The 12,060-nt window shown below is 34.6% G+C and overlaps 2 protein-coding genes across 2 annotated transcripts; both read left to right on the plus strand.

Moving 5' to 3' along the window:
* Nucleotides 1-3,166: 3,166 nt before the first annotated feature.
* Nucleotides 3,167-3,692, plus strand: LOC110879040 (protein GLUTAMINE DUMPER 6). The gene has a single exon (XM_022127443.2). It carries the CDS (start codon nt 3,207-3,209, stop codon nt 3,543-3,545), a length of 339 nt encoding a protein of 112 aa, XP_021983135.1. The 5' UTR covers nt 3,167-3,206; the 3' UTR covers nt 3,546-3,692.
* Nucleotides 3,693-8,620: 4,928 nt separating this feature from the next.
* Nucleotides 8,621-11,344, plus strand: LOC110876530 (pollen-specific protein SF21-like; the record flags this gene model as incomplete). Its single annotated transcript, XM_035977083.1, has 10 exons — nt 8,621-8,643; nt 9,135-9,194; nt 9,301-9,360; nt 9,441-9,497; nt 9,680-9,713; nt 10,024-10,092; nt 10,175-10,261; nt 10,411-10,488; nt 10,597-10,653; nt 11,038-11,344. Coding segments are annotated over 10 exons (645 nt in total), but the record flags the coding sequence as incomplete, so codon positions are not given.
* Nucleotides 11,345-12,060: the final 716 nt, after the last annotated feature.

The raw sequence follows: 12,060 nt of genomic DNA on the forward strand, positions 1-12,060 counted from the left end.
AATACGGTTTTAAAGGATTCAATTTTATAGATATGCATACAAAAGGGTTTTATATCCTTTAAATAATAAGGCATCAAATTACTAAAATGAAATCGATTATGTAATTATGCATGTATTAATTTATTGAAAGAATTTAGGTGTCAATTTCAATTTAGGAAATCACACAGATTGTGAGATGCTTAAACGACTCATATCCAAAAAACATATACATTCAAATCAACCTGATGTGCGATTTGCGTAAGAGTTATTATAAATCAATTTTTCATTATTAATTTTAATGTTGGATAAATTTGCATTCGATCATCAAAATGGTTTCATGTAGGCGGCGTAAGAATTGTTCGACCAGAAAAAAAATAATATCCATTAATATCCGGTCTATTTACATGATCGAACTGATATAATCAACACTGCTCTGATACCACATGTTGATTATATCATTAAAACATGTGTCCAAACATAGAACCTTAATCATGTTTATCAATACAACATATAAATCAAGACAACACATAAACTTGAGCGTAAAAGTAAAGGCACTTACTTGTGAGAATGCTTATCTTAGCCGAAGATGATGATGAAGCCATGATTCCGTTATGATGCCTTTGGTTGATGGAGACTAAGGGAGAAGACTTGATTGGTGTTTTTAGGAGTTGTATTATTCTCTACATGAATAAATAAGATGACCATCCATTTTATAAGTTACACAAACTCCTTAGCATTCTCACTAAAGGCATCTAATGGAAATTATAATGGTCCTTTAATTTGTAAATATTCACAATTACTTCCATCAGGTAATTGTTAGGGACCTGTTATATCATGTTGGTAAACATCACTCAAATTATCCATAGGCCACATTATGGGTTATTTCTTACAAATAATACTACCAAATAAGAATGACACAGATTTTTTTTTACTCAGAGAAAGTCAGAATTGGAATGTGACAGCATGTCAAACCCAAGTTAGCTCGGATATAAGTTGTCACACACAACTTGAAACGGGTGTTAGATATTTTAGTGTAATTATGATTAACTTGATGACCAAAAGGAATTATGACATACATCGAACAAGTTAGGAGGTCCGGGAGTGCACGCTTGTTCGAGTTGTTATAATTCCAAGTATTCGGGCGGAGCCCCGAATGGGGGTTCCAAGGGGGCAACCCCCTCTTGGCGTGGGTCCGGGGGCAGCGCCCCCAGGAGCAGGGTCCAAGAGGCGGCATCCCCTGGCGGGCTCCAAGGGCAGAGCCCCTGGCTGGGGTCGAGCTGCCTCTAGACACACACATACGGTTATTCTAATTCTCGAAATCAGAGTTATATCCGATTGGAGTATTCGGTAGAACCACCGAAATAATTGGATTTGAGAGTGAATGAACGCCTCTCTGATCGTCCAGTTTCATAAAATTCCCCAACAATGGGGTACGTAGAGGTGGTGTGTCTGGTGAGGCATACAATGGCTTTCATTAGCTAATGACGTACAATTATGAACGAAGGTGGTTTTGAGTCAGAATGTTATGATTAAGCTTATAATGGTAGTGGCAATGATAACATATGTATGACGAAGGCTGTTGAAGTGACCTTACCAATGGTTGGAACGAGTCTAAGGCATTGAAATAGTTTTATGAACATAATGTGGTTTAGGTTAACTATAGGAGTGTAGATATAAAAAAAAAATAATGAAATTAAAAATAACTTCAAATAGAGGGGGCTAACCGACAGAGATGGAAGTGTCACTAGAAAAAATATAGACCAGAGAGGATCGTCGAGATCTACGGAATAAAAATGCTATCAAGTACTTTTACTAAAATATATTTAATCTTGTATGTTCATGTGTATCTATTATATTATAAAACGATACAATAAATATAAATAGAAGAAAAAACCTCAAACCTTTTTACCCGCAAAACTAATTTGCTAAATATATTACTCAAGATTTTACTAAATAAGTTTTTACATTTTTAGTATTAAGAGTCTCAAAACAACGCTTTGATTCTATCTTTCATAAACTCATATTAGTTATTGAAGATTCAAGATGAATTTGATCAACCTCCTTCCAACTTTTGATAACTATCTAATAGCTTTTCCAATGTAATACCAATACAAATTAAGACTGATTAGCCTCGCCACAAAGAGGGGTCTTTTTTTTTTGCGACCAACATCTAATGTGGGAATCAGCAAAGGTTTGGATAATGAAAATGTAAGCAATTAGGTGAATGGGTATATGACATGATGATCGTATTTGTCTCATATGATCTATATATACCCCTAGATTCTGCTAGCGAGGATTGTTATACCTTGTCATAGTCCTATATTTTGTGTTGTCATTGTCAGATTGATTATTCAGTTATGGGCGGTCCATAGGTCCGTATTTGTCAGATCCCGATCCGAAGGTGATTACATGGGCCGGTTAAGGAAATACACGTGGCCCTAACTAGACCCGATGCACATTGTTGTTTTGCATCGCTTACATTTCTTTCTAACCGGACCTATTTCACTTTACAGGTTAAGCATTCTGCAGTTTCGGCTAGGTCAAATTCACCCTACTAGATTGCTTGGATCTGACGTTTTGTTCCAGATCTAATCGCATTAATTTTGAGGTGTTAACCTTCAGTTATCAACCTAAATTTCTATTAGTGATGATGATATCTATTTCTTCTCACACTCATCAATCCAACATCACTTTAGACTTTGCATGTTTGAAGTGTTTTCCCATGGTACAATACAAGTACACCCTTTGATTTATAAAACAATACGGAAGATAGATATATTAAATTTTAATGTTATTTTTTTATAAACTATTTTGAGGTTGATGATTAGTGAGAGGGACCAAAGTTCCTAAAAGTTATTGTATACTATTATTACACAAAGAAGTGCGTCTAGATATATGTTATCCTTAAATTTTTATAAAGATTATATTCCACGTTTAAACTTAAACACAAATTTATGTCGTAATATTAACTAAATAACGAATAAGCTTCCAAAAGTAGTGCTGTATGAGCAAGTAAAGAAACCGTAAAGCAAAAGAAAAGAATGAAAAAAAAAAAAAAAAAAAAAAAACAAACCCCTAGTTTCAAGCACTAGGGTTAATTTGGTCATTTCTCAGTTTGATCTAATCCATGCACTGTAGCAAAGCTGGTATAAATACACCCACAATTCGACCTTTTCATTGCACTCCAAACAAACCAATACAAAAAACACATAACAAACACTAGCAATATGACACCATCAACACACAACACCACCGCCACAGCCGCAGCCGCCACCGGAATCCGGTGGAACTCTCCGATACCCTACTTGTTCGGAGGTCTTGCTTTGATGCTAACCCTAATAGCATGTGCATTAATCATCTTAGTATGCTCACACAAAAAACCCTATTCTTCTTCAAACTCATCGGAAAACGGTGCTGGTGATCAAGAAAAGGCGTCTGAGCCAGAGTTTCGGGTGGAGTTATTGCCCGAAATGGAGCCGAAGATCGTAATAGTCATGCCCGGAGACATCAACCCTACTTATCTTGCTAAACCTGCCCCACCCACCAGCGCCGGTGATCAAGTTTGAGATATATAAGTATTATTAGGTTTCTTGTTTTATAAAGAATCCAATCTTGTTTTCTTTTTCCCCTCAAGATTTCTCTGGTTCATCCAGGAGATTGTAATTTTGGTAGAATTAATTATGAATATAGAACAGGATTATTTTGCTCCAATACGTATATCTTGTTACTGACAGAAAATTGGGTATTGCTAACGATACTTCTGTGGTAATCCCATTTTGCGACCAGGAGTTATTTTCAACCGAAATTAGCGACGGTTTCTGCTGTCGCAAATATTGTGGGGGACTGCTTTGCAACGGAAGTAAGGTGGTTGTATGAACGCTTGCTGATTTTGCAACCGTTTGGATTTTGGTTGCCAATCTGTCACTAGCTTTGCGACTGTTTGTTTGGTCGCAAACTCGTAATTTCTTGCAAGTTTACTAATTATCAATGCACATTAGTAAAATTAAGAAAAAAATTATTGACATGTTATGGATACAGTAAGTTTTTCATTTATATAAAAATATTTATTAAGTCAATATAAAAATACATACAACTTTATTCGTAAACAGGGGAGGATCTATCCACTGGTGTGGGTGGGCGGCCGCACCCCTTAAAAAAAACAAGGGTTAAATTTCGCATAAAATCTCGACCGCACCCTTTGTAAATTTTCAACCGCACCTCTTGGAATTTTCAACCGCCCCCCTTAGAAAAATATCTTATAAATTTATAAAAAAAAAAAGAAACTTGTAAACACTGGTTTATTAAAATAGAGTTAATTACATAGTTAGTCCCTGTGGTTTGCACAAAATAACATACTTTGATACTAATAGTTTAAAATCACCTTCTATGGTATTAACTTTTCATTTTGTAACGTTTGGAGGTATTAATTTATAGGGTATTAACATAGTTAGTCTCTGTGGTTTGCACAAAATAACATACTTAGGTACTAATAGAATGTGATTTTAAACCTACAAATAACGTTAATACCTCCAAACGTTACAAAATGAAAAGTTAATACCCTAGAATGTGATTTTAAACTATTAGCACCTAAGTATGTTATTTTGTGCAAACCATAGGGACTATGTAACTAACTCATTAAAATAAAACCTAGTTTATATAATTATTCTTTAACCACTTTACTTAACAATTTAGTCATTAGCCCAATAAATATTCCATTGTAACCCAAGCCCAATTAACCCAAACCAATTATATTTGAAGTTAAATAAAATAACCCAACCCAACCGCCGCTTCCAATTCTTTCTCCCGCTCTCCCTCTTTTGATCGCGCAGCGACCTACGCATCAACAGGCATGACGACAGCGACTCTATTCTCATCGGGAAAGCTTGATTCCGGCCACCCCATCAACCGAAATCCAAAATTTAATGAGGTACCTTCGTTTTTTTTTTTTTTTTTATGTGGTTTTTTAGGAGAAATAGAGTTATAAATGTGTTAAAAGGGTTTGAAATTTTATGTGGTTTGATGTATTTTTTGTTGTAATAGACTTTAGTAGTGTTGTTTTGTTGTTTTGATGTTTTTTGTTGTTCTAGACTTTACTAGGGCTTGAAAGTTATGGACTATGGTTAAACATGATTGTTTATTTTGTTTAAGTGTTTAGTGTTTCTTATGAACTTATAGATCGATTTATATGGGATAGGAACCATTAGTAGGGAAGTTTTGGCGAGATCTCTCAATAGGAACCATTAGGAAAGTAGCTATATATATACATGATGTTTTGCATAGATTTCAAAAAATGAAAACCCGTAGGCACAATTTTAAACATGTATGTAATGACGTTTGACGTGTTTTAGATGGTTATATAAATTTTAGTTTGACGTTCTTTTGTTTTACATGACCCGATTCGATCCCACCCGATATGAACCGAATTTTTTTATATACCTACGGGCCTAAAATCTTTAAAAATATTCCGCACCCCCGTAGAAAAATTTCTAAGTCCGCCACTATTCGTAAACAACATTGATATATGTATTAGTACGAAGAAATGTATAGAAAAGGATAAATATAGCCTTCTAATGTTATAAGTATTAGAAAACTGAGTATTTGCGAGGGGCATGTCGGTCAAAGAAAACAATTTAAGACAAAAATGGTGGTGGTTACAAAATTGTATTGTTCGATCAACCAAATTTGTGACCGTTTAGCGACCTATATTTCAGTTTTAAGCTTTATGACTATTTGCCACAAGGGAATTATTGATTATTTTGCTAGGGCCTTCTATGATTGTTTTGCACCAGAGATGTAACTACAGGTTCGAGACCAGAAAAGTACGTTGCTATTGTTTTGTGGCCGTAGATGTGGCTTTTGGTTACGACCGGATATTTAGCGACAGTGTAGCATCCACCTATTAAAGCCCGACGCTTTTAGCGACTGTTTTAGGGGCTTTTAGATATAGACTTTAGCAACTGTTTTAGGGGGCTTTTAGATATAGACTTTGGCTTGGTTGATGTTAATTGTTAAAGTACAGTAACCTAATGATAACAAAGAAGTTAACTTTTAGATATAGACTTTAGCCAACGTTTATCAAATGTTTATATGATGTAACATGAAATGATGATAATTTTTACAGAAAATGTTATACTTGTATATGCATACAACCATTTTTATAAAGTAGAGTTTATAATTTGAAATGTGAGCAAGGTATTTTATATACATACTAGTATTAAGCCCATGTGTTACAGCGGTTGTAATAAAACCGTGTTAAGTAGTAGCAATACTATATCATTGTCAGCGACCACCTACACCGGAAAAGCTCATAAAAACAAAATAAATAAAAACAGGAAAAAAATAACGCCCAGCGAAAAGCAGCCGTCAAGTCTTTGAATCACGCACGCTCGTTGCTGAGAAATTAAAACGAAACGTAAAACATAGAAAAAAATAACTAAGTCCATCCAGGACCCGCGTGTTGGACGAACTTGTCAAACGCAGAAAAATAGATGTGACGCAACGGGCCAATCAAACGGGAAAAAATATACGAAAAAATGTTGAATACCACACGCATGCTGCGGTGCGTTAACTCACAAAATTTAGAACGAAACGAAAAATTTAGGAAAGATGAAAAGTATGGTGAAACAAAATTGAAAATAAAAAAAAGAGTTGGGATCAAATTGCAAAAGATGAAAAACTTTGGATTAAAAGTAAAAAAAACAAAGGGTCTAAATTGCAAAATTGAAGTTATTTATTAATTTTAGATAAAGATAAGGATAAAAATAAGTGATATCTATATATTGGTTATTAATTAATATTATATTAATAGAAATTTATTAAATAAATATAAATAAATTTTTGATGTTGAAAGAGAGAATGTCATGTGTCATTATTTGGAGTCTTTTATTATAAGTTAGATTAGATATAGAAAATAACTTTTTTATGCAATTACTAGCGCAAAAAAAAAAAAAAAAAAAATTCAATCTTTTTGCTTTTCTCAAAATTATAAATAAAACTATAAATGTATTCATACACATTTCAGAAAACTATAAAATTCAATCTTTTTGCATTTCTAAATTTGAACTAATTATCAAAATTTTATACACATTTAAGAGAAAAAAATAAAAAATGTGTAAAAACCAACATATTTGTTGTAGAGTTTTGTTGGTTTATAGCGTAACAAAAAAGATTGATGAAGTTGTACACACGCAATAACACCTTATTTCAGTTAAGAGTTTTAAAAGTTGGAAAAATCCGAAGTTAAAAATGCATCAAGACATGTGTAAATCACCTATCTATCAACTTATTTATGCAACTTATTAGTTCTAGTTGTGATGCTATGTGATAAAGGTGTCACATAATTGATCTACTTACCAATAATGATATAGATGCATGGTTACCAGTTGAATAGATGCATAGCTCAGTTAACCTAATAAGGAGTATTTTTCATTAATGAAGAATGACTTATATATCAATCAATCTAAATCAGTAGAAATTCCATCATTATATATCTAGCAACCTATTGGTTTGATCTAGAGCAGTAGGATGGAGACAAACCATACTTCAATCCAAAGAATAAAAAGACTATTTTCAGTAAGGGGACTAGGGGTGGAATCACTAGTGATGGATTTCATCACTCCCACTATCCAATCAGGAAATGCCATGTCATCAACCATATTTCCATCACTAGTGATAGAAATGGACTAGGGGTGGAATCACTAGTGATGGGTATTCCAATATACAAGTATTAATGCACAATGTACAAGTCATACCCTATAAAACTCAAAAGTTTCACGCGTGCTGGGTTTAACGCGTTTAAAATTCCACGCGTTATGAATTGTGTGGCGGCGGTGTTGCGTTGTTTTTTAACGCGTGAAACATGGTGATCACGGGGGTGCCCCGAGTCCTCTAAGAACTTGAACTCTTGAAGGGGGTGCTCACCTAATAGGTGAGTCCCCTCTCTTACGCCAAACCAATCCCCGTGTGCCACGTCAACTCCCCTCTTAAACTCCCCTAACACCCCAATTTGATGGCGCCACTCCCCTCTTAGGTGAATTGGTTTTTTTTTTTTTTAAAAAAAAAAAGAAAATCATTGATTGGCACTACTAGAAAACTTGGCAATTGCCACCATAATTTGCCACAGAAAAAATATGGTTGCAAAATTAGCAACCGTTTTCTCACCGAAATCTTATTGGTAGCAAATTCTATGACTCGGTCACAAAATGATAGCAAATTTTGCGATCGTTTATTTTCGGTGGCAATAAGGTGATAAATATATGTAAATTATAAAGTTTGGTGGAAGTTGCGACCACTTTGAGTCCACTTGGTTTTCGGTGGCCTTAGCGGTAGCAATAATGCAATATTAATTAAAGTGTAAGCGGGAAATAATGATTTTTTCAGCGCCTCTGTTTGATTTTTCCCCAAAATTAATGGGACTCAGTCATTCAATCGCTCCAAAACCTAATCTCCCTCAATTGAACCATCTACATCCTCTACTCCAGCATCACTGCCAACGATCTGGTGATTCAAGCGCCTCAATTTCTCGAAACCCTAACCATCCTCAATCGCTCCAAAACCCTAATCGCCCCCAAATGTAGCAGCCATTTCACTTAAACAACATCATCATCATTTGATTATGGTGATTTTAGACTTGGAATTGTGACATTGCTATGGAGGTGATCTAAGGTGAGTAAAACCCATAATTATCTTGTTCTCCATGTACAAGCACCAAAGTATGTACAATTAGACAGTTCACCCTCATTTTAGAATGTTCATAGTTGAGAATTTTTCTTCATCGTTCATATGTTCAAGTTTAAGGGTGTGATTTTGCTCATCATTCTCACATTTGCATCATTTATATTCTAAATGAACATTAATTTCATCTTTTTAGCTAGTTGTTATTGTGTACCAGTCAACCAGTCAAGAACGATTTCATGAGTTTGCTTAACCAGGCTTAGTCAGGTATCTACTTGTCTTACGGTCTGACCCACTTGAGCCTGTCACTAGTTTGAACGTTGAAGATATTTTGAACCTATTGTTCTTCCAGTAATATCCATCACTGAAGTAAGGTGTAATGTTAGTTAACCTAATTAGTTAACCAGTTCATGTTACATCGCTACTAAGCTAGTTTCTGTGTCTATTGTTATATGTTACATGCATATTTGTAATTTAACTAGCCTTTCTTTTATTTTCAGGGATATAAAGGAGATAAGGAGAATTTGGATAGATGTGAACAGGTGCACACCATTTTTCCCTTATATCATTGACCATCCAAACTCAATCATATAGATCTATTTTAGATTTCTAGTAATAGTTTTTTTTTTTTTATAAAAATGATGAAAGGTTCCGCGTTGAGAAGCTAAACTCAAGGTTTTCTCTTATAAGTTACAGTTTAGTACACAGGTCAGAAGATATAATTACATGGATGTTTATATTTATATTAAGTATTATATTTAAATTTTGTGTTCTCTTTTGGAATTTAGGTTTTCACATCTTAGTAAGAGCCTATGCTATGTGTTTTTGTCAGTAGAACAGAACAGGCAAGTTATATTTTTACTCTAATCTTGAAGTTAATCATATCAGTGATGATTTAATTGTTTGTTACTGAAGTCATGTATATCAGGATCAAATACCCCCTTTTTCAACCAAGGTTGCCATCTGTTATATTGAATCTTTTTTAGGTGCTCATATTTCATATATTTTTTTTTTTTGCAAATATAAGCCCAGAGCTTGTTGCTGCAGACAAGTATATAAAGGTTAGTTAATTTGTGGTTGTGAAATGAAGTAGTTATTTTCTTTATATTTGTCATTTTGCTGGTTGGAATTAAGAAGATTTATACGGTAGACCTGGCAAACGGGTCGGGTTGGGTCGGGTCATGGGTCAAAACGGGTGATGGTATTAAAAGGTATTATAAGTTCTCTTAAACTCTACATGGCTTTTGTATCAAGAGAAGTAGCTACATGGAGAATCTAAGCTAACAAATTAGTCTTTTTCTTTGATTTCTAGCTCCTAAATTCATTGTTCTGTGAAACTTATGTGATGGTGTGTATTTTGCGTTTTTTCAGGCTTGGTTCAGTGATGTGTATGGGAGCAATGGTGGGTGCCTATATTCTTACACTATTTTCGCCTTTTCGGTATAAACTTCCGCTAGTCGTTATAAACTTTTGACTGATTTGCTTCGTCATGTTTGACCGATTATTAAACTTTTTTTTGCAGATAAAATATAGTAAAAGGGTAAGTGGTTTGATACTTGTTTCCCCTATATGCAGAGCAGCTTCTTGGAATGAACGGTTTTACAATAAGGTTAGTTCTTTCATATTTTTTTGTTTTCAGCATAGTTATCACTTTTTTGAGCATTTAGAAAATGTTGAAACAAATCTATGATTTTGTAAACATATTCTTGATCTGGTTATGAACGGTCACAATAATCTAACCAAAGTTTTTATTCATAGTTGATGTCGAAATTGCTTCAATATTGCGGTATGTGTGACATGTTAAAGGAGTTATTGATTCACAGATACTTCAGTAAGGTATATATTATTCCAACTTCTTACCTTTATAATACTTCCCCATACTCTAATGGACCTACCTAATTCACTATATAATTTTGATCACAAAATTTCTATGGGTTAAATCAGGCGGTCTGTGGTAGTCTAAAAGTCCCAGAATCAGAAATCGTTCGAGCATGCAGGAAGGTTAGTTGCGAATTTGCGATATAAAGTTTTTAGTTTATAATTGCCGGTCCCAAGCCCGGATAAAGGAGGAGGGTTTTGTTACTAAATATGTTGAAAACGATAATTTTGCAAAAGGGCCACCACTTCGTAGTTCGATTAGGGCTTCCGAAAACGTAGGAACGACACTGCTTAGGAACCAGAGCAAGTTCAATTTATTTTTTACTATTTCAAAATGTTATTAATATATAAAGAATTTCCCACTCCAAATACTTATGAATTGTCATATATGCAAACTTACATTAACTGTGAATTAACTTAAACCTGCGCCAGAAGCGCCTGTAATAATACTAGTTTCGTTAATTATGACTTTTTGATTTTATTCAGTGGTTGTTTGTTGTTTTGTAGATTGAAAAGTTGAAATTGGTTATCAAGGAGTTCTTTAAGGAAAAGGATGAAGAAAAAGAAAGATTAAATGGAATTAATGTTGGGTTCTTTGTTGTAAATGAAAAAGATAAAGGTGGATAAAGATACCATGCTCAATAGGATGTCATAAGTTGAAACGATCACGGTTCGAAAATATGCTATAAACACTTGGTTTTGAGTGTTTTGATGTTTATTGTATTAGGATGGTTTTGAAACAGAGATGTTCTATATACATTTTTCGGTTTTGTAGTTTTATTGAGTGTTTTATATAATTGTAATTTTATTGAAATGTACTTTTAATAAAAAATAGGGAAAATGAGAAATTTGTATGATGTGTTTGAAAACAATCAATGCAAGTGGTTGCTAAATGGTAGCATATGTTTAATGATACGGGCTAAATAGTTGCAACTAATTTTCAATGAAAGCGGTGGCTAAATGGTGACAATATGGGTGGCTAAATGGTACCAAAATGGTGGCAAAAATTCAATGAAAGAGGTGGCTAAATGGTGACAATATGGGTGGCTAAATGGTAGCGAAATGGTGGCAAAAAATTCGTAACAACGCGGTAGCAAAAAGACCTGGTAGTGTAGTGAACAAGTAGCGGTCGCAAATAATTTTGACGGTTTTTGTGGTGGCAAAAATTTGGTAGCAAAATATAAAAGTGGTGGCTATTTGGTGGCAATAGAGCAATTGACACGGGTGTTTTTGCCACCGCATATTCGGTTCCAAAATGGTGGCAACAAGGCAAATGTGACTGTTTTGCAACCATAAGTGCGGTGGCAAAAGCTCTATTTTCTAGTAGTGTGGATGGCAGCTCCCTCTCTCCTCTCTCTCTCCTCCCCCTCTCTTCGGTGAACCCCCACCCATTTCACTCCTCTCACCCACTCACCTAAGGGATGGCGGCGGTGTTCCCTTTAGGTGAATGAGGTCACCGATTGCATTCCCCGCTTACACCCCGTATACCCTAAAAACTACATGTGAACGTTAAATGTATAATAGAAAGTA

This window comes from Helianthus annuus, chromosome 9 (genome assembly GCF_002127325.2).
Source record: "Helianthus annuus cultivar XRQ/B chromosome 9, HanXRQr2.0-SUNRISE, whole genome shotgun sequence".
NCBI lineage: Eukaryota > Viridiplantae > Streptophyta > Magnoliopsida > Asterales > Asteraceae > Helianthus > Helianthus annuus.

Excerpts from the sequence above, each read along its gene's own strand:
- LOC110879040 (XM_022127443.2), top strand. The coding sequence starts at position 3,207 with ATGACACCATCAACACACAACACCACCGCCACAGCCGCAGCCGCCACC.